Below are 22,894 nucleotides of genomic sequence, written 5' to 3' on the forward strand. Positions count from 1 at the left end.
TATTAATGGTTTTGTGGCTTGATTATGTCATGAAGTCAAATTTGACTGTACGAGAGAAACAAACTCTGTAGACAGAGGTATACATTGAGGGGAGTACAGGAACAAGTGTCTTGTTTCAGGAACTGCTTTATGTGCACTCACATGAAAACCACATTTCTTTTTGCTCCTTGCTGCAAGAGGACCTTTTATAACAACAGTGTGCACAGTTGCTGTATGTCGAGAAAGATGTTGCCTTTTTTTTGTGCGTGCTTTACATAGGTTTGTAAGAACATGCTAATTTCTTGAGCCTTTCTTACTGTCAAAGCCATGTTTGTGCAAGAAAATTTAGATTCATTTTCACCGTACATCTTTAAGTCATTTATCTGAAAAATCTTTCACAGCTGTCCCATGTTCGGGTTTTCAATGTGAATACCATTCGAGGGACACGAAAACATTCTTTGACATCCACAGCATGGCTGACACATTTTGTCTTGTTGGCTTTCGTTTCCAGGTGGAATCGCTGTCAGTTTCTGGAAGGCCCTCGTCAATTTCCTCCAGGACGACGAAGTGGTGGTTCGGGATAATGCTGTGTCTGTTGTGTACAACCTCCTCGCAGCTCTGGGTGAGTGGCTGAACAGGCACGACTTAGTAATGTCTGACATGACTCGGCGACATTCGTGTGATCGCTGTTGTGCGACACAACTAGGCAATGTCTGACATGCGTCTGCAGTGTCTGCGGCAGCAATGTCGTGCAACACGACTCAGCAATATCTGCTGAACCATATAACAGCATGAACCTGCAAACATTGGCCATCCTGGTCTTTGTAAAAAGTCCGGTAATAAATCAAACAAAACTAGTAGGTCAAAAATAAACATTGCTCTTCAACACGCTGTCGTCGTATTGCGCGAGGCGTGCTTGAAAAAGTCTTAATGCTGTCAGAAATCTTTAATTGCTGCCTTTCCAGGTGATCCAGAGTTCCCACCATCTTTGTTTTCTCGCCGGACACCGCTGGACGTCGCGCTTCGTCTGTTTGCGCGTCTGGGCAATGTAGAGGTTGTGGTTCCCTGCTTGGTCGACTGGATGCTGACGTGCCAAGACGTTTGTCATGAAGCGGAGGTATTATTTCTTCCCTTTACTCTTTTTTGTTCTAGTCGTGGTTACGCCGTGATTACGGCATTGATGGCCGGACATTCTTAATCGTCATTTGAGACCGGGGAACTGGTGTCTCATATTATCAGTACCAACGTGCTTGCATTTGAATAACCGATAAAAAGCAACGAGGCTTTCTGCCAGAACGACAGGTTTAGAGCTGTCCAGGATGACAGCTTTAAAGTGTTCATGTTGTCGGTGCATTTGCGATCAAAGCTACCCGTATTCTGTTTTTTAGAAATCAATGTTGCAAGTACAGTAGCACTCGTCTGTAGCAAAGCCGGTTTTCTTAAAAAAAATATCTGTACTAGCAGTATTACAAGAATACTTCAACTGTGCTACCATTATATTAGTATTTACTACTGATAGTAGTAAAAAATGTAGTGCAGGGATCTCAAACGCGTGACCTGCGACTCGCTGGGAAGCGGACTGCAAGTAACCGGCTGAGAGCCTTTGTTCTCATGTGTCAAGCGCAAGAAATGGCCTTCGCCATAATAATCCCATGTCACCGATTCATTTCCGCTCGAAACTTAGCTCTACTGTTATAACATATTCATATAGTTTATACTGTTAATTTGTTGTGTGTTTCCTTTTAGCTTTGTCAACTCAGCTATACAAACTCTTGCTCAGGAGGAACAACTGCCGAAAACAAAGCTATGAGCTTGGGATTCTCACCTTCGAAAATTGGCACCTTTAAAATACAAGTATTTTATCAGACTGCTGCTATAGAAATTGTCAGGAAAACAAGAACTGTTGTATGAATAGGTTTTTTTTTCAGACATGTTGTGTTTAATTCCCAAGTGATCTAAGCAACAGGAACTACATTGTGCCTGCACTCTTGTTCTAAAAAAAAAAAAATGCAGCATGGTGGCGATCTGGTGTCATTTTAATTCTTAGGTATCGCATCAGGTAAGGGCCCAAGTAGTCTTATAAACATATCAAACCCAAAGATGTCACAGGCAGAGAGCACAAGGTACCTTCTCTATAAAATCTTTTTCGCCCCATTTTACGTTGGCCCTCAACCTTTTGTGGGTGGGATATCACTGGCACCCACGCTCATATTAGTTTGAGACCCCTTTTCAGTGGCTTTCTAAATTTTGCACCCATTCGAATATACGGTTCATTTACCTCCATATTTTGACTATGTATTTCCTCTTCAAAGACCATGAAAACGTGAAGAAAATGCTCCATTAGTTTATGCTACTATAGAGAAGTTCTTCTGTATTTGATTTGTAAGAAAAAATTGGTGATTGTGCAATTGTTGCAGAGTGATGAGCAGCCATTTGAAAAGGGAGAGCTGAACACTTACGCTGAAGAAGTGACGCTGACTGAGCTGTGTAGCGGGTTGCTGAAAGTTTTGGCGACCCAAGTCCTGCCCGGAACTACTTTTGCCCGCCAAGATTTCTCTTACCTGCCACCTGACCTAAAAAATTTGGTGTCGGCAAGCGGCGTCACTCTAGAAGACATCTACAGGTGCTGCGTTCAGCGGTCCAGCAGTGAAGCGAATGAGGTGTTCAGCAGCAAGACCACGCTTTTGCTGAACAGGCACATGGATCCGCCACTGATCCGTGTTTATCAGCACGTCTGCGTTGCGGCGGCGCTGAAGGACTGTGTCGATAGAGTTGTTGTTGCTGAAGTTTCGAGTTTAGCGAGCGGCGTGCAGGCAAAGCTGAAGCCATGGTTAGGGCTGACGACCTTCCTCGCTAAGATTGTGGAGAAATTGTGACTGGAGATGTGGCCTTCTGAGATCCAACTCCGATTTTAGGCAAATTTATTTTAACTTTCCAGTTTACGAGGAGACCTGACCTCTTGAACATTCTTACATTTAAAAAATCTGCCTTTTAAGTGTTGCCAACATTTTATAGCGCTTTAGTATTTGAACATACATTGTAGTAACTTTGTTGTGAAGCGAGCACTGTGGTCACTCGTTTTACGATTTTATTGACAATCGGCTACAAGACCAATATCGGTCCCTGCCGTTTGAAGCCAGATATTGATTAACGGTGGTAGCCTAGAATCATAAATCAATTCCCTTTACATCAATCAAGACTATGCTTTCGGTATTCTTCTACAATAAATTGCCATAAATTGCCACTGAACTGTGTCACCTAATGTCACTGTTTTCTGTGTGAAGGAACTGTTATGCCCCGACTTTAAGAAGCCTCCAGCTTGATGAGACTAACAACAGAAACGTCTTCCCCCGAATTGTTTTGCCATTCTTCAGAAATTCACATTCATACAAAAATTCTGCAAATTGTCTTGCCATTCTTCCGAAATTCACATTCATACAAAAATTCTGACGGCAAAAAACATGTGCTACAGAGAACTCTGCAAATTGCGGAGCAAACATTTTTATTTTCTCAGAAACTTGAACAAACGGTTTGGTTTCTTACAAGACAGCTCTCTTTATTGCATAGCAACAATCTGCACGACCAACATGGCACACTGCCTTTTACAAGAGCACAACGAATGCATTGTCAGTTGCTGGGAGCCAAAATCATTCTCAGCCCCTCATCCAACGGCAGAGCACATTGGGAACCAAGAAAAAAAAAAACAAGAAGACAGGATCACAAATTACATACTATTTACAATGAACCCCTCTTATATGTTTGTTCCTTTGGCAGTTTGTTGCAAATGAATGGTAGGCTGTACAATATCTTATCAATTTCTTCTTCAGTCTTCTTTTTTTTTTTATGCATCGAGGTTGTCAGATGGTTTCAGGGTTCTGCAGTATTTGCCTCCCGCCGTCAGTACTCGACAGGTTTATCCCCCGGCACGCTGTTGACAATCGGAGTCATGTTTTTTTTTTCTGCTCCTCCACTTGAGATGAAAATGTGATATCTGTAATGCTAGTTGTGCAGCATGGTTAAACTACTAAATATCACAGGCCTTTAAGCCCAAAATGGCAGCACATTTTTGCACTCCGAGATATCACGTGGGGACTCAAACGTGTTCCACGAATTGTTTGACGCTACAAGCCACCAATGAGTTGTGCATCATTTGCATCCAAAGCAACCACCAAAAAAAAAAAAAGAAATTTGACAGTTTTTTTTACATTAAAATCAAATTTTTTTTATCTATAGCTTGAACTACGGAATGTCCGTGTGTAAACTAACCAGACCCAAATGGAAATATCGCTTTGCCGTTTTACCTCGACTGTTCTAGTCAATGGAGTAGGCTTCAATTGTCTAATAAGGGTCCACTAGTATTTCACATTGATTCCCAGTACATTTGAATTGGAAACTCGTCTGCCAAAAAAGTAGTGGTTTGAACAAGCCGTAAAAAGCACGGCATTGGTCAAAGTTGCTCGTCGTAGTTTGCCGTTAAGTACGTCTGAGAGTTTATATTTATGATAATCTTGTTTACATCCATGTAACAATAATATACAGGTAACCACACATGAGGATATGAAAAAAAAAGTCTACAAAGACTGCATTTAAACGCGTTACTAGAGTATGAATCACGGCAGTAGGAATTCATTACAAGAAGTTATGAGTTGGCACAGAAATATTCATCAGCTGCGTTATGAACATTTCATTGATTGCATAAGGTACATAATATGTGTATGAGTGCATGTAGAGTTGAAAACAAACGTGCTGTGCTCTGTTTTACCTTAATGTGAGAACAATACGATGGGCTACAAATATAATTTAAACAGTTGCTTTTGCTCCATTTAAGCTTGTGCGGATAACGCACTTTACGAAGCTGCATTCTCGCACGTGTGCATCGCCGCGTCCTTCTGTCGGTGTAAAACGAATTGTGGAAACAATAAAACAACAAAAATAGCTGTACACATTGAATGAGAAAGGGCATTCGAAACCTTAGATCACGTCGATGCAAATAATATGGAGACACTCGAGAATGGTACTGGGTACACGGTAAGTATAAAGTGCCTCATAACTGCACTGGTCGTAGAAAAGGTGTCGTACCCCGGTAGGCGAACGGAGCTACGTGCATAGCTCCCTTCGCATTTGCTGATCTGCAACCTATGTCCATGCTATAAAAAGACTGCCACCTCAGAGAGCTGCTCCATCAAAACGACGCACTTGACGTGTTATCCGAAAGGATGGCCAGTTGAAAGATTGTCGGCGTTATTGAATGTCTTTGTCACTGATGGACCTTGCGTCAACACTGTACATGAGTCCACGGCATGCCGCAGAACGGCATGCGTTCCATAGCTTGGCATCTTCCTGACATGGTTTGCTGGTACCGTGCACTACAAAGGGTCTGCATATTCGGAGTGCCAGTCGCGTTCGAACACCGACTCGAGCTGTTCCCTGATTGGCTGGCTCGGCGACGAGCTGTTGTGGGATTGGTCCATGATCAGCCCGACGCCACCGGTGTTGATGAAGTAATCAGGAGACCAGTTTGACGTTCCTGAGCACAGAAATGTAAAATCGTTTGAGTGTCCATGTCGATAGCTTCGACGTGGTAACCGAAGATGTATCTGACATATACTGTAGAATAACGAGCATCCACCCATTCCACATTAAGTGCCCATTCCTAAATTCGTAAGATCTGATAAAATATGCGCAGTACATTGATATGTAAAATTGATGGCCGGACAAGCACCCATCCCTAATTTTTTTACGATTATCTCTAAATTTTGAGCGGGCGCTTGCCCGGTATTTTACGGTAGTTGCTGAGAGAATGAGAGAGTCGGAGGAGACCTTCCAGTTTTCCCGCCTACAGGGCAGGCTTTCTATGTTTGATGATACTTTGGAGTCTCGTGAGCATGGTGAAAGGCAAAGCATAGTGGAAGGCAATGAGCACGTGCTGGAGGCCGGGCATTCGAGAAAAATGCCCAGGGATAGTTCCTCAACGTTCACGCTGTGAACCTGGCATACTTTTCTTTACGGTGACAATGCTGAACTCACCGATGTAAGCCTTGTTGTCGGTCACCATGTATTTGTTGTGGTTCACCCTGGCGTAGGGTACCTTTTCCTGCTCTGGCGTGAAAGTTGGGACCACAAAGTATTTCTGAAAGAAATGCGAAGTAACACTTCATCGTTCAGCGCTTACGTGCCACCTTTTTACTATGCGTCCTGATGAGCCTCGGCATTGTGTTGTACTTTGAACAGTTAAGATGACTGATTTTATAATTTAGGCTGACTTTTTTTTTACTAAACCAACAGCTATGTACATGGTATGTCTGATATGCGGTGCTTCAGAGTGACATTTTGTAAAGATTTTCAACTCTTGAGCCCTTGGAAAACCTAAGTCTTGTGAAATGTAGGCTGCTACTCTGAAGCATTCGGGTGATACTTTTTTAAGTCCCTTAGAGTTCTACCAGCATTGTTTTCTTTATACACCGCTTCAATGTTTACAAAATCAGTCCAGTATTCAATTACTATTGCGGCCCAGCACACGCACGTTTGTTTCTTCAGAAAGTGAGCAAAGCAAGCCATACACGCAAACAACAAATTACGCTGGCCAGAAGCCAATTTTTGGAGTGGTCTATACAGGCTGTTATTTTGATACTTAATTAAGTAATTCACTCGTTAGGTGACAAGGCTGGCACTGCACAACCCAGTCACAAAGCAAACTTCAAATTTTCCCCAAATACATTTGTTGTATCGATGGTTCGAATCTGCTAGGATGTACTACTCAATTCTAGCATAACTTGGCAAAAGCATAGCTGCGGCCTTGGCGAGCCAATCAGAATGTCTGAGCGAGGCATGCAACGACATTCCATCGGTGCATGCTCCTGTAGGGAGCTATCCCATGCTTCGTTCCGTCGTTCTAGCTGGTTCGCGGGAGTTGTAGCTTTTGCCCTTCGCCAAGTTTCGTTGTATTGGAGCGCACAATTTGTGCTGGCTAGCCCTTGCTCAAATTTTGATGCTTTCCAGGAGGCATTTGTTATAACCACAATTTGTTACACGCAGAGCTATTTTAACGTGGGCCGCACCAACGTTACTAGATCAAAAAAAGTTTACAAGCTTCACAGAACACCTGGCCCCTTTTCATGGCACATCCGCTCAAAGGCGCTCGCTATGCTATCCGCCCATACCTGCTCGCGCGCAGGCAACAGGGAAGGACCGTTTTTGAATGGTGCTCTTTCGTGGAGCTTCTCGAATGATGCATCTAAGAATGTTTTTGTTGCCACATTTGAGATGCCCTCGCTAAATGCGGCAGAAGCTGCGCTCACCACTTCGATGCTGGGCCTGTAATACTTGGAATTGTAGCTGACGGCCGCAAGGGACCGCAGAAAGGAGAACATATAGCCCCTGGTGCTCGTCCACTTGCTCACTAGCAGCCGAACTCGCACATTGCGTTCAACAGCTGCCGCCTTCAGTGCGTCGTCGATGCGGGGCCAAAACCTGCGACACATGCAATCGGGCGTAAACAACCTTCCTACATCCTTAGCGAAAATTTGGAAGGACCTATACACTCCGTGCGGGAACTATAGGGGGCGCTTTGAAAAACGCGCGCAGCGCCGCTAGCGGAGGAGCTGGCGTTCGACTGTGAGGCGCGTTCAGCAGCCTGCGGCGCCTTTTCGCGTGCCAAGCTGTGGCGGCGGGAGCGCGCACGGACGAAACTTTTGCTTTTTGAGCCGATAAGTTGAGGGTGACGGTTGCATGAGTGCTGGGGCAGAAGGGCATTTAGCTGTTCTCCACTTCTTATATATTGAGTTCGAGTCGTAATTAGGGGTAATTTCTCTAGTTGCGGCCGAAAAAGGAGTTGGAGTAATTTTCCGAAAAACAAAGACGGCCGCCACCTTAATCGCTCTGAGTGGGAAATTTATTTCGCTCGTCGCTGTAAACCTAGGACTGCTGCAAAGATGATATTTGGAGGCGAGTGAGATATTCACTAAGTTTGTGCACGAAGAGTGCCAAGTTTCTTTAAGACAGCAGTTGTGAAAGTTGTTTCTAACGGATAAAGAAATAAAGCTGTACGGGATATCCAATATTGAACCCAAAATGTTGTGTTATAGCGGGCTGCGCAAAGTGCAGATTTGGGCACACAGGTGCTGGGACTTGACAGTAACATGACACAGCACTTATTATACAAAAAAAAAAAGGTGGCATAGGGAAACCAGGTGAAAATTTGGTTTGAGCGGCGTAACTCAAAGGGAACCGGTTTTGATCATGAAAAGGCTGTCAAGAGAATACCACTGGTCGGGGGAGGTGGAGACGTTAGAGGTAGGAAGGGACTAGTGGGCTGTACTTCCAATTGAAACAACTTTACGAAAGGTGATTCCAAAGCCGAGAAAACAAAGTTGTCGGCCAACACACGGTTTGGCCGCCAAGGGCTTTTGCGGTCAGCTGTTGTGTAATAACCTCTTGTGCGAGGTGCTGATTTTCGGCGCACAGGTACTTTGACATGACCGTCACTTGGCACAACACTTATTATAACAAAAAGAGTTTTCATAGCGAAACCAGGTGGAAATTTAGTTTGGGCGGCGTAACTAAATGGGAACTGGCTTTGACCGTCAAAGGCTGTCAGATAATACCACTCATCGTGGGAGGTGCACACTTTACAGGGAAGGGACCAGTGGACGGTACTTCCAGTTCGAACCACTTTGTGATAGGTGGCTCTAAAGCCGAGAAAAAAAAATGTTGTCTACAGAACTCGGGGTATCAGCGTTTCCACATCCAAAAGGAGGCTGGTCAAGAAAGAAAGCACACCACATAAACTTTCATACTTAACCGTCGATTCTCCAGTGATTCCGAGTTTCATTGTTGTCTTTTTTTAGATTTATATTTGTCACTTTTTTTACCTTTCGAATCTTTCTTCATAAAGTACAGATTTCGTGCCATACTTGTCCGGAAATATCATCGACACGTACGATGGGGACGAAATTTCTTTGGAGGGCATTCCTGCAACAAAATTGGCAGTGCATACCTGCGAGTGTGGGTTCGTCCCATCGGCGCTGACACATGTAGGCGTTACTGGTACGAAAACAAACGCAGAGCGCCAAGCGGCAGTGTAGAATATGTCAGCCGTGCCGACACAGTGGCAGACATGATCGGGAGACCAAATGTCTCGCTTCGTACGGCACGGTTCCATCGTTGTCGCTGTCCCACAAAACATCGGCGAGGTGAAAAACTGTGAAACTTCGTCTCCACGAGACTCCACGAGATACGACGCATAACTATTGAAGCACTTAATGACGCAGCACAGCTTCATGCTGTGAACCCAGCGCTACTGCACCACTCCGACTTCAATGCGTACCAACGTACGCGGCGTGGTTTCGGTTTCGTTTTCTCTGGGGTTCTCGCTGCCTACCTTCGGTACCGGCCGCGCGGCGGCGCGCCAGTCGCGTCGCACGGAGTGTATAGACAGTTGCAAGCATGGTGCCCCGACTGGTGCCCCATGCGTGCACGTAATCATAGCTTTGTCAAGCTCGAAATCGCATGGGTTTTTCCACACGAGCGGTTACATGGGGGCAGCCAGTTGCCTTTCTTGCGTTTACCTATAAAAAATTTCATTGAACCAATAGAAACGTCTACTGGTCCTATTGAGATAGTTCCTGGTTCAATAAGATGTCTGCCGGTCCTATTCAGATGTCTACTGGTTCAATAGAAATGGCTATTGGTCCTATAGATATTTCTATTGAACCGAGAGAAAATTCTGTCAATCAACCAAGTCGAAAGCTTCATTGGTCCAAAAGAAAGTCCTAGAGTCACTCTAGGAGGGCCCTACTGAGCCAACAGGAACTCCTGCTTGTCCGAAACTAACTTCTAATGGTCTAGTAGAAACATCTGTCGGAACAAATGAACACGTCTATTTGAGCAATTGAGATGTCTATTGGACTCGCTGATCTATGATCGGACCAAAAGAGATGTCGATATCGATAGAAAAACTTTAATGGAACGTGTTATTAATTCTAGTCTCTGATGTGGTCTCTACACACACAACAAGGTAGGAACTGTCATGGGACACAAAGTAGAGACATTATAGTCACTCGCGAGGTAAGAATGGCAGGGAGGAGCTTCAGTTGTCCTGCTTCCAGCGTGAGCTTCCTACCTTCGACAGCGCTTTTGGCGTCTTAATTGTGCATCTCGAGTGTGCGCAAGCTGCCAAAGCATGGTGGAAGGCATAGAGCCTGTGCTGGAGGTGAGGTGTTCCAAAGGCATGCTCCGCTCCTTTCACTCCGTTGGAGATCATAGGCAGTTTTAGCACAGTGTTACAGGGGTGCGCTAATGCTCATTGGGCATGCTAAAGAGCGTGCTACAAAGTTGCAGCATGAGCTTCTAGCAGCTACATATACCGCTTTATACTGTAGCATGTGCTAACGCTACACTTAGATTGCCTGGTACATTCAGTGGTCAACCTTTTTAGCTTTGAAGGTAAACAAGAGGAAACGAAAATAGTATGCAAAATCTACATCAAAGAAAGCAGTTATCAAAAGATTATAAAGCATTTTAGTAAAAAAAACAAAAAAACCCTACACAGTGTGTTATTGTTGTATAAAATTTTATTTTCACTAAAGCCTACAATGCAACACCACTGCCATCCTACATGACATCTGACTCAACACTATCTATGAAACATGCACAAGACTTTGCCCTGCTAGCCGCCTCGGTGGCTCTGAGGCGAGAGCGCCGGCCTACGGATCCCCATGTGGCGGGTTCGAATCCCGGCCGAGGTGCCCGCAATCTCACGGAGGATTATTGCGGAGAAGGCGCCGTGTAACCGAGCTTTTGGTTGCACGTCAAAAGATCCCCAGGTGGTCCAAATTAATCCTCAGTCCTCCGCTGGGGCGTGCCAGATGCCCGTCGTTGGTTTGGCACGTAAAACCCCCAAATTTGACTTTTTTTTTTACTTTGCCCTGCTCTTGGTTTGTCACTAATAGCGGAACATTAGAAGTGTCTCTGAACACTACTCGCTAAATTTAACGAGGAAGGCCACTGGCCAAGCATGACACATAACCACATTACATCTCGCAAAATCTTTCCAAGTCAAGACGAAGGTTTTTATTGATATGAATGGGCTCGATGTCTGTGCTGTGGCATATTTATTGCAAGAGGAAGTCGGACCTTTCAAGCTCCTTATGGACTTTATCAGTAGGTTTCTTTTTGCTTCCTGAAATCATCATATTTATATATGCTTTCAAAACAAAGCTGGAGATAGACTTGAGCATGTGACTTACGTCTTGTTTTTTCCGTAGAGCATTACGGGGTAGTAGTCCATGACAGCTATGTGGATGTACTTCTTGGCACTGGCTATAACATCCAGGATGCTGTCAATATCCTGCGTCCGTCCGTCGGGCGAAAAGCTTGGCGGGGAGCTCTGGAAAAACGCCGGTTTTTAGATGTGCAACCTAAGAATGATCCACGTTGCACACAACTCTCCGTTACCTTGAGTTTGTATTTGAGCCCGAGAGCTCGTTTGTGGCACTTTTGGTACACAGGCAATGTAGCAACATATAATGTGGCAATGTTTCTGATTTGAGGAATGTTGAGTGTGACAATATTGACTGACTACGTCCACTACAGGAAAGCAATTGACTGATACTAAGTTTAGCAGGCCACAGTGTCCACGAAACGCACGCAGGATCCGCCGCAAAATCTCGCTGGACTTTAGAAAATTCCTTGCATAGACCAACAAATCCTCGTTTAAGCAGGCGCAGTACTCACAGAGAAGTAAGCGAGGGTCTGTGTCCCATTGAGCGAGAGCCGTGCGGGTGTCAGGGCGTTGATCTGGGTGCTCAGGTTGGCTGGCCAGTGGGCCGGCACCGTCGCGTCGGGCACACCCAGCGTCCAGTACACCTCGAACACCTTCATCAGGTCCGCCGCCAGGCACTCGCAGTCCAGCACCAGGGCACCCAGCTCCTTGACCTGAAACCCAGATGGAAATCTGTTCGACTCGAATCTCGTCTTGCACTTCAATTCCAAATCAATTCAACTTATTATTTTTTTTTTAAATCCATAGTCGGGGAGAAGGAGACTAGAAAAAAATGCTACACGGCGTAGCTTGATGAGTCCCTGCCTCGTACAGCAACTTACGGGACCAGGACGGCAGGGATGTCTTCCAGCTGGCTTGTTTCCAAAGGGACCAACAAAACCTCAGCGTCTCTTGAGCCTCGAGCATGCATGCATAGCTAAAGTATGGCGAAAGCCAATGGGCGCGTGGTGGAGGCTGGGAGTTTAAAAAAGACGCCCTTCCCTTGTTGACTTGTCAGTTACTATATGTATATCGGGCAATAAAATTTTAATTAAAATAGTTTTTTTTTTAAATAGGGGGTGAGGATTAGACAAGTTCTGGGTCTTCAACGTGTCTTTATATATCAGGCTCGGCGGACATCAGATGAGGGAATGATTGTCATGTTAAGTTGACTACTAATTAACTAAAGTTTGTTAATTATCTTTTTAATGATTGGTTTTAGGGGTCATGTTGCAATTTCAGTATTGACAGCAATTACCATCGGTCGTTTCGGTCACCTCGTGTTGTTGGCGCACCCTCCAAGGACGCCCTGTTGAGGTAATTACGACATGACTGAAACGACTACGCCACCCTTTCAAGGGTCGTTGTGGGCAGGGCTTGCGACGCTCTTTCAGATTGCAGTCTTTAAATTCAGCGAAAAAACACAAAAGTTGAGAGATTGATATTTAAAAAAGCCATTACCCTTTTGCAAATTATTTTAATTGGTCTGACCCCTAATAACAATTGCCATCAACTCTACATTTGCAATGTGACCCCAACACCAATAATTAAAAAGTTAACAGATTTTAGTTAATCAGTCAACTTACGATTACGATTATCCCCTCATCTAATATGCACCTAGCCTGATAAATGCATAGTGAAGACAGAACTCGTCTAACCCTCGCCGCATTTTTAAAAAATTGGTTTGAATTAAAATCAAATTTCCGATATAGGATTTGACATCTCTGTCAGCCCAAAAATTATTCAAAGTTACACAAAATTGCTTACCGAAAAATTACAGCGTAATAGAAGTTCATGAACAAAGATTAAATGAAGCCTGCAACATCCAGGTTTTTTTTAAAACATTGTTAATGAACAGTTGCCTTATCTGAGCATTTATTGACACATGTGTTGCATGAATATTCTTTTTAACAAGTTTGTTGATTGTAGATGGGACAATGTGACAAAGCATTTGTAATCCGTAATTTGTTCTTGCATTTGGCAGACTGGACCCATGCACATGATGTGGAGTTGGGTTTTAAACCAGAAATGACAAAACAAGGAAGGATCTGTTATTATGATAATGTAGTATTATGATTATGTACTATTTTTGTATGTCTGAGTTAATATCCGAGTATAAAAGTCAACAAAACTGAAATCAAAGAAGAGCTAGCCAAAAACGCAGGTTGTCGCTTGCATCGTCATTCACACTCGTGCGCTGGCGCCGAGCATCAAACTCTACTGCCCTCGTTTATGCCACAGATACCCACACTTTCTCACATCATTAGTTTTGAGGACAGTGGGCACTTAAGTTGGGACGTCTTAGATTCGAAAAGCTCCAAAAAACAAGGACAACAGGAAGAATTAAACGAAACCATGCGCTACTGTCAACTGAAAGACAAACATATAACACTTTCAAGCGAATCATTCACTTGCAATCAAACTTATTGCAAGATGAATTCAAATTTTTTTTTATTTGCTAAAAGGATTGACGATGTGCTTATGCATGCTTCATCACCCTTCACCCTGATCTTAAAAGCCTAGAATATTCTCTTTATCTCTTTTTGTGAGTGGATGGTTTGCTTAAGAGTGTATATATGTTTGTCTTTTCCAAATAAAAATTCAGTTAACACTAGCACAGCATTTCGTCCAAATCTTCCTGTTGTCCTTGTCTTTTGGCACTTTTCGTATCTAAGGTGTACCAACTTGACCAACAACAAATTCTTTTTTGCAAAAATGGGACAACTAGCGATAGAGCATTTGTGCTGGTTTGTGTACCGTTAGAGTGAAAGCTTGCAAAAACAATTAGGCAGAAACACATAAGACTGCTTACGTGTAGGAATGCAAAAGCATTCCTGCATGCAGTGCATTCCTACAAGCAGCACGCCATGCCTTCCTATTGCACACAAAGCTGCGGCGGTGATATCACGCTCCCCCACTGTGCAGACGCGGCGAACCTTGCCGACCTCACAACGGCTTCTGTGACGAAGCATTGCGTTGCTGTGCTTCTCTTTGCGTTTTATTTCCAAGGCGCGTCCGCTATGACCTTGAGTGGCCGCGCCGGGTTCCAGAGCAGGGCATCCGATATGATGCGTCGCAGCCAATTTAGGTGCCATTTTTTTGCGATTACAGATGCCGCTGGCTCCACTCCATGGGGCAAAAATGCTTTCGCTTTAAAATAGGTGCACGTGGGAACAGATCAAAGCTCAAGCACTTTCTATAAGCACCCTGTTTGATCATTAGTCGTTACAAGAATATTGCTGTGCCCTACGTCATGTAGGTGCCTATACCAGCCGCACGGCTAAGGGCATTTTACAATCCGTGTGCAAATGCAAACTCTGCTTATTCGGTATGCTTATATAACACCCTACCCTAAAGTTCATGCTCAAAATTTTTAATTGTAAATTCAACTTGGCAAATCAGTGCTTGGATTTACCATGCTGAGATTTTTTTGAAAGTGTACTTTAGGGGTCAGTTCTAACCAGGGAAACTTTAAGGTGCAACTGTGTTTCTGTAAGAAGGGAGCGGCAATTAGCAGCATTCATTCTGAAATTACCAGTTGACATTAAGGGAGCTTGTTCACTAACAAACATTGGCACACCTTTACAGAAAAATATTGGCTCGTTTGAAAATTTAGAAATCATTTGAGGGCTCACAGGCATATAAAATATTTGGGACACCCTCTATCCAAGCAATACTTACGGATAAAACAAGCGAGCTGACGATTGTTTGTCTTGAATAAAGAACAAAAAGAAACCCAAGACTGAGGAACACAGCAAAGGAAGATCAAGATTTTCACCACTGCTGAAAAATATTTTGCACAGCAGCCTTTTTAAGACGTGGCCTTGGAACATACCTGCGTGAGGGACCTCCAATCCATGTTCGCACTGCCCAAGTAGATGTGCTTCCCATCCACGATCCAGAACTTTGTGTGCAGCACTCCTGCACCTTGTAGGCGAGTGAAGTTGAGGCTACGGACAACTGCCGCCCCTGTAAAGGAAGGACAACAACAACTCTAAGGTATCTCTAAAAAAGCTAATGACAAGTCCTGGCATGACGGAATTTTCCCGAAAAACAAATTTCGCTGGTTAGTACATCGTAGTACACACATTTCAATGGTCAAGTTCATCTACGTCAAAATAATAATCGTAATGATTTTATTTGACAACAAAAAATAAAAACCCGATTATTAATATGAATCAATCACGGGCCAGATATTGAGCGGAACGCTGCCCTTTTACAAGCCTCTAAAATCGGACACAATGCTGTAAGTCTGCCGGAGTTTGTTGTACAGGTGATGCCATCTTTTGTGACAAAGGAGAGCCTGGCAGAGGTGGGCAGCCGTAGTTGGTTGTTCGCACTTCCATTGAAAATAGGATATTTTAAATTTTTTTGTTCTTGGCACAGGCTGACTTGAGTCGTTCACATATGCAACCGAGTAAGAGCGAGAGAGACCAGACCGGTTTTTAAGCCTCTTGTACGTCTTAGGACCTGCTCCACTGCAGTGCATCCGGCCCTAAGACGTCGCGAGAGGTTTAAAAACTGGTCTGGTCTCTCTGAGTCTTACTCGATTGCATATGTGTGAACGGCGCTTTAGAATATTTAAAGGACAATGCTACAAGCTTCGGGAAGAGTCTCAACATTCTAGGTTTTAATTATTTTTTTGGGAGTGGGAGGGGGGGGGGGGGGCAGTGACTTTAAGACATTTTGTGCGAACATCTCAATGGTAATTACACCAAGAATGCTGTTCTCAGTACACAGAGTAAAGTTATTGATGGCCCAGCTAAAAGTGAACAATCATCCGTAGGAGTACCGAAGTTTGACATATACCTTTCCGAGCCAACTCCTCCGTGTCATAGTTTGGTTGTTGGAGTGAAGGCAGGTTCTGGGCAATTTTTATCTTGATGCCGCGCTCGGTTCCCGCTTCCAGGATTTTGTTGAAGATCTCCTCTCCCTGATTGGTCACAAAAGAAAAAGCAAAGATTCCGATGCCTCGGGTAAAATTGTGAGTGGAAAGCAAGAACGACTTTAGTCTGCTCCACGCTTTTCTGTCTCACAAAAAGTTTACTGTGCAGTACAGATTATAAGGGTACTCCGAAATTGCAACTACTAGTCCCTGAAAAGGCGATGCAGCAGAAAAAAAAATGCAGTTTTAGCAGCTGCCCGCTGTCATTTAGACAAAGGCAGTGAGGTACATCGACATGCTTTTCTTTTATTCCATTAAAATGTTTATGCAACGTAGCATAAAGATGTATGCTACACTGCATAAGTGTATTTGCTACAGCCACACTGGCATAATACGGGGGATCGGTGGCCGAGTGGGCTGAAGCGCACACCCAGCTCGACGCGCGTGGAGCGAAAGCTCGCGCTGCAGAACCCAGGCATCCTGGGTTCGAGCCCCACCCCTGCCCGTTTCGATCTGGATGAGCATCGTACCGGCGTGCGGTCGTGTATCACTACTGCGTGGTGCACGTTAAAGACCCCAGGCTAGCGGTTGTACCGCACTGGCTAAATTGCTCCTCTACAGTGTAAACCAGTGTCGCCCCTACTGGCAGACCAACCTTACGCTGTATAAATCACTCAAACGTCCAATTTGACTTTGACTGGCATAATATAGTAATAAATACAGTCGAATCTCGTTAATTCAAACTCTTAATTCAAACTTGTGGATAATTCAAACTAACATGCAGGTCCCATCCTATGTGCAGTGATGCGATTGGCCTAAGCCGATTTGGAGCACCTTTCGGAGCAGCCAAAGCAGTGTTTTGGAGCAGCAAAAGTGGCCTTTGGAGCAGCCAAAACAGTGTTTTGGAGCAGCAAAAGTTGCTTTTGGAGCAGCTAAAACAGTGTTTTGGAGCAGCAAAAGTTGCTTTTGGAGCAGCTAAAACAGTGTTTCGGAGAAGCAAAAGTGGCTTTTGGAGCAGATATTCTTAGAAGAATAAAAATATTTATTTCAAGTGGTGGACAAACGAAGGACACATTGTTCGCCGCAATAAACCAATTATAGTCAAGTTAGACTACCTGGGAGTCTTTCAACATGTAACTGAAATGCCAATGACATTACACATTTTGCAATGCTTCAGTAAATAAGAACCAAACTCCACATATTAAAACTTGAAAATGACCAGCTTAGTAGTAAATATCACAGCAACGTAACTACTGCCGTGCAATGCGAAATTATCGCGCGAGTGGAGATGGCTGTTCGATCGAAACCACGCCACTCCGCTCCGTCGCCAACTGGTTCCCATAATTGTATGCAAAATGTAACTGTCCAGCATACGACAAAAAACAGTCCAGCGGCGTGTGCTTGCCAGGTCGGCAGGCGAGGTAGAAGCTAAACACAGAGAAAAAAAAGAACCTCAGTGGATCGATGCAAGACATCGCGAGCCAGAATCAAAAAGTGCTTGGAGCGCTTTGTGCAACGACTGAACTCGAGACAAATAAGCACGTTGTGCGGGCTCAGCATGCAGACATCGCCTTCTTTGCTTTAGCTCACTTCTCTTGACCAACTTCCTTTCGCGGCAGATTTTTCACCTACCGGGGTCTGTCTCGAAAGAAAGCCTACCGAGAGAAACCTAGGTAATCAATACTTCGACACAGCAGTCTTTCAGCTAAAGAGATTTTTGTTGCAGCGTATTAAACAAGAAAAGGAATGTTGATGAACATGCGGCAGTCCTTACGTTTCAGTTTAGAAAGCGCCCCATCTACAGCGACATGAGACGGCAACACACGACGTCGCGCGACCACGGTGACTGGCAGGCAGGGACGAAATATAGTTAGGCCACGGCCGTTGCTCTTAGGAGCGAGTGTTTCAGCTCATAAAGTATGTCCCGCCGCGCAAAAACATGGTTTCGTTTCACAGCATGACGGCATGGCTGGTACCCAACACGCTAGTGTCAGAGCGTCCGCATACGCCCGCGTCTATCATTGAGAAAATTTTAAAAAGACGCGAGACGAGAGATGGCGTGAAAAGCCATGCAAGACCGGATGAACGATTGATGCAGGGTACTTTGTGTCGGGCGGCCGCTTGTGCGACCTAGCTCATGCGTGCTCAATTACGGTACTCAGTTTAGTTTCGGTTTTCAAAGGCGACAAAATTGGTCCTTTGGCGCAGGCTTGGGCGCAGATTACCCATATTTTGGCAAGATGTAGCAGGATGTAGCAGAGTTAGCCCCTTGGCGCAGTTTGGCGCAATTGGCGCAGCAATCACATCACTTTTTTTGTCTGTATTGGAGGAAACTCCCGATAATTCAAACCTTGCTTTGTTCAAATAAATTTTCGGTCCCCCTCGAGTATGATTTAACGAGATTGGACTCTATACAAGTATTTATATCATATATGCCACACTTATGTGTAGGCTTCGAGCATGTCTGTAGAGCTTTTGTATGATCCGCGTGCAGGACCGTCATACGAGGAAGAAACGTGCCTTGGCCATTGTCTGTAGACAGTCTTTTGTGTGAGGTCTTCAGCAGCGTACAACTGGTACAACTTCCGCAGAGCGAGAACATTTTCTCAAAACTGGTGTGACCATAGTTGCAATGAGTTGAGTGGGAAAAGAAGGCTGGACTGACCTGCCACGCGGAGGGGAATGTGTCGTTGAGATCGCTGCCACGGAGAGTCCAGTAGAAAGACGCTATCAAGATCTCTTTCTCCGCCTTCTCCAGAAGAGTCTTCCATGCTTCAAAGGTGCTCACATGTTCTGGCAAGCCGTCGGGGTACGTGAGATTTTCAGGTATGCTTTCCACGAGCGTAAATCTGCAGGAAATGACATGAACACCAGACCGGGTTTTACAATGGAATGTGAGCTCCGCTCAATTTCTGTCGCCGAGAAAATAATGCAGTTCTCTGTGGCAGTGTCATGCAGGAAGACCACCAGTCAAATATTGCGATATAATTCGATCTAAATATTTATCAAGCTGGACAACAAGGCTTGGCATGCACCAAGTCAACAAAATCTACTCATTTTTACTAGAGACATTTAGCGTATATTGCACTCCATGTGTCGTACGAGGGCCTATAAGTGGCACACCTGGCGCGGTCTATAGACTTTGCAGCAGAGCCTTTGAACGGATGAAATGTGCACCGTGCCAATGCGCATGGAAAATCACGACTACTTGTACTGGGCAGCGCAGATGTCCCGTAAAAGTCAAGAGGACATCTATGGAACACCAGGACATTCTGACGACGTCTCCAGAACGGTGTGTGCACCATATAGTTGGCAATGTGAGGCCAATGCTGTCAGCCGCAGCCAAAGTTTCGGTTTAAGTTTCTAATCCTGTCTAAAGCAAGACTGCAAGAAAAATATTTTTCGCAAAACAAATAATGTAAGGCCGTTCGTTAGCATTTCTCAATGGAAAATGACCAGTGCAACTCTGGTCAAATTTCTATGTTGAAAAAACAGTGCAGTCCTACGTCGTATCATCTGAAAAGCCTATACGTAAAAATAACGCGATTCCGCCTCAAAGTTAAGTAAACCGGCCAACCAAGTCTGAGCGGCTCCACAGTCACCAAAATCCACCCAATCTAGCTGGCGACGCGTGGCGAGTGGAGCAGCGTAGTCAAACCCTCTGTGTGGACACAGCCAACACTGCGCGGAACGTTAACAACTGGAAGAATTGTTTTGTTTGTTTCTCACTTTCCGAGGCACAGAGCGCAAGGGCGAGAGGAAAAAAAAGAGTGTGGGGCGTTGTCCACTGCTTTCGTTCATCACATAGCCGACGTCTCCGTACCACGTGATGTCCAGTAGTTGATGAACAGGACCAATGTTGTGTGCCACGAACAAGGCTTACGTTTCACTTCGTGATTTTCGTTTAAATGATCTTTGTAAGAAAACTATTTAACTTTTTGGAAAATGAACGACATAGAGCCGTTTATTAGTAGTTTTGATATGACAATTGCCCGTAATCCCAGAATTTTTGGGATTGACTGGAGTTGTCCTTTAATGTACAACTTCAGGTAGATTTAGGAAACTTGTAGTTTATTTGAAGTACATTCTCCGACTATGTACTTATACTTCACTTAAAAAATAATTTTTACCGTAACTTTCTGAGGAAAGTGCAACTCCCAACTTCAAAAGTACATACCCCAAATTCGGTCTTGTTAAGCTTGAATCACAAAATGATTTGTCAACAATAAGTGCCTTGAAGTAGATGGTGTTAAATAGCTCGTCAGTGAGAGTAAAGCAACTACTCCGTGGCTGCTTGACTTTATCCAATACTACCGTAATATCCCGAGAGACGTCCGACCCCTGAAAGATAACCCGCCCCCTATTTTTGGCACGATTTGTTTTTTTGAAAACACCAAAAGGTAGCCCACCTCTAGTAATTGCAGGACCCTGGCCAATGGTGACCTTGGCAGAAATGGTGTTACTTAGCTACGACAGGAGATAAGCGAAACAGTAACATCTTCGGTTCCCTGCAATCACAAGCTTCGCAAATCACAAAATTTAAAACTAGAATTCTTTCAACCTTTTTTTTTATCACACACCGAAGGTTAGCCCATTCCTTATTTTCACCCGATTTGCTTTCGACTTTAGGTGGGCTATCTTGGAATATTACAACAGTCACCATTTCCAAATATAACTGATACATCCCTGATTATCCCTAAAGCACGCATACCAGTTAAAAACAAACAAGATTGCCTTAAAAAGTACCTGTACTTTACTTTGAAAGTATTACATTGTACTGATAGCTACTTTACTAAAATGTACATTGCACCCGGTGTATTTACTACTTTACCTGAAGCACATAACCTCTCATTGACTTCATACTTTAAGTACCTTTTAGATGTATACTTTACCCAACACTGAAAATTACCCATTACCCCAAAAATTCTGAAACTGAGCTTTAATAACCGGGAGAGAGTTCAGGTGTAAGGCAGATACGTAAGTAGAACGCTGCTTAATACGAGTGTTGTGCTTGGAACGCTGCTTTGCCTGGCGTGTTTAGCATCCTACATCGGCCATGTATGGAATCAAAGTACCCCGGCGTAGCAATTCAGCTTGTGTCGCAGGAGCTAGTAGCACTTATTTAGTTCCTGGTGTTTGGTTATACAAGTCTTCCCGCCCCTTTAGTTAGCATCACTGGCCCCAGTTTCGCATCCAATGTCACCTGAAATTACACTTGTATGTTAATTTATTATGTGCTTAGGTTAATTTCTATGTCCATGTTAAGGGAGGACACTACCTGGGAATGTCAACTTTTGAACTGCTCACTCAATTGGCATGATATTTGCAGGTGGTGTTTGTAGCCATATAGAAAACCATGCAAAGTTTCAGTCGTGTGAACCAGTTTTATGAGGCACCCCCAGAACTATACCCTCAGAACAAAGTAAAGCCAAGCTTTGCATGGAATCTGCTCAATGAATCTATCGTTGAGAAATGGTGTTGTTAACCACATATTTTTCTGATGGAATGCATACTGGAATACTTGTTGCCGGCTACTGTGAAAAGCAATTTTAAAAATATGCACTTTTCAGGTAAAAAAAAAATGTATGAAAAAACTTTTTTTTTTTTCACATTTACCAAGTTTTGCAAATTACAATTTTTCATAATAAAGGAACATGAAAATGCAAAATCTAAGTTCATAATAACCGGCTCCATAAACTTTTGGCATATAAGCCACAAATAGTAAGTCTCTCCATAGTTTCATACTGAAATGATAGTTATTAGGGTGGGATTTATGCCAAAAAGTGGGTTGGAGAAAAACACATTCAAAGTGCTCGAACCTCTATTTTTTCTTTAGTATTGGTGGACTGAAAATAAGTTATAAAAAAGTCACTATGCATTGTAAAAAAATGAAACTTTCTGGGAATACACTCTAAATGTTGGCAGATGTAAATAGGGCATTTTTCAAAATTAGCTTTTTTTGCAGACATATTTTTTTTCTGAGTAGTGTTCCCACTTAAGTACTTCCCCCTACGATGCTGTATGCCCTTGAGGGTACAATAAATAAATAAATAAGTGCCGGCGAGGGAGAGGAGCAGATGCAAGGGCCACTACTACCATCGCGGCCCATCTCGACCAATCTCTACTTTTATTTTCGTCGACCGGCTGGTTGCAGAGCGAGCGTCTGCTTCATCCATGTGGCAGCACCAGCTACGATTGCGGCCAGCGACTTAGTGCGCCGATGCTGACGTTACAAAAGCAAAAATTGAAGAACCGGAAATGTAAATGCGGTGTGGACGCCAGTCAAAGACTCGTTTCGGGCACCTGGTCCGCATATTTGTGTTTGACTGACTGCATTCGTTGTGTTTTCTCGTGACCGCTTACGACAAGTGATCATGGTGGCTCCATCTAACGGGCAGCCGTGGAGCACTTCCAATTTAAGGTAGGTATATTTCCTAAATTTTTACGCATCGTTCTCACCATGGGCTTGAAGTACTTTTCAACAATGTTACTATAAGCAACCATTTCCCGTAGATAGTGCGTGGATTCAATCTTGCTGTTACTGCAAGACCTTCGGTCTAGTTGTATGCGGTTCCGGGGCTGCTTGACAGATGGTGTCAGCGTGGCAGTGTGTTCCACTGGTCTGTGCTGTGTTCTCTCCAGACATGTAGATGATAAAGTAACTCTAAATACCGTTACTTGTTACCCGCTCGGAAAGTAACTGGTAAGCTCGTTACTACAATTCAAAAGGAATGGGTTACCCTGGCTTGAAAGTAACGCCTTATTTTTTT

General features: G+C 44.0%; 2 protein-coding genes across 3 annotated transcripts in view; one reads left to right on the forward strand and one right to left on the reverse strand.

Moving 5' to 3' along the window:
• LOC8053406 (thyroid adenoma-associated protein homolog) overlaps positions 1-4,148 on the forward strand; it is a 51,531-nt gene extending 47,383 nt beyond the window's left edge. The window contains exons 37-39 of the mRNA XM_029972500.4: positions 491-601; positions 945-1,096; positions 2,397-4,148. Coding sequence (XP_029828360.2) covers positions 491-601; positions 945-1,096; positions 2,397-2,855 — 722 coding nt within the window. The 3' untranslated portion in view covers positions 2,856-4,148. The remainder of the gene's footprint in view (positions 1-490; positions 602-944; positions 1,097-2,396) is intronic.
• The window catches only part of LOC8028901 (5'-3' exonuclease PLD3), an 83,698-nt gene continuing 64,250 nt past the window's right edge, over positions 3,447-22,894 (reverse strand). For both annotated transcript variants that reach the window (XM_029972504.4, XM_029972503.4), the window contains exons 3-10: positions 18,790-18,973; positions 16,049-16,172; positions 15,075-15,208; positions 11,713-11,913; positions 11,226-11,365; positions 7,278-7,449; positions 6,007-6,109; positions 3,447-5,506 (exon numbers count right to left, since the gene is read on the reverse strand). In XM_029972504.4, the coding sequence (XP_029828364.2) occupies positions 5,346-5,506; positions 6,007-6,109; positions 7,278-7,449; positions 11,226-11,365; positions 11,713-11,913; positions 15,075-15,208; positions 16,049-16,172; positions 18,790-18,973 (1,219 nt within the window). In that variant the 3' untranslated portion in view covers positions 3,447-5,345. The remainder of the gene's footprint in view (positions 5,507-6,006; positions 6,110-7,277; positions 7,450-11,225; positions 11,366-11,712; positions 11,914-15,074; positions 15,209-16,048; positions 16,173-18,789; positions 18,974-22,894) is intronic.

This window comes from Ixodes scapularis, unplaced genomic scaffold, assembly GCF_016920785.2.
Source record: "Ixodes scapularis isolate PalLabHiFi unplaced genomic scaffold, ASM1692078v2 PGA_scaffold4__175_contigs__length_147842914, whole genome shotgun sequence".
Classification (NCBI taxonomy): domain Eukaryota; kingdom Metazoa; phylum Arthropoda; class Arachnida; order Ixodida; family Ixodidae; genus Ixodes; species Ixodes scapularis.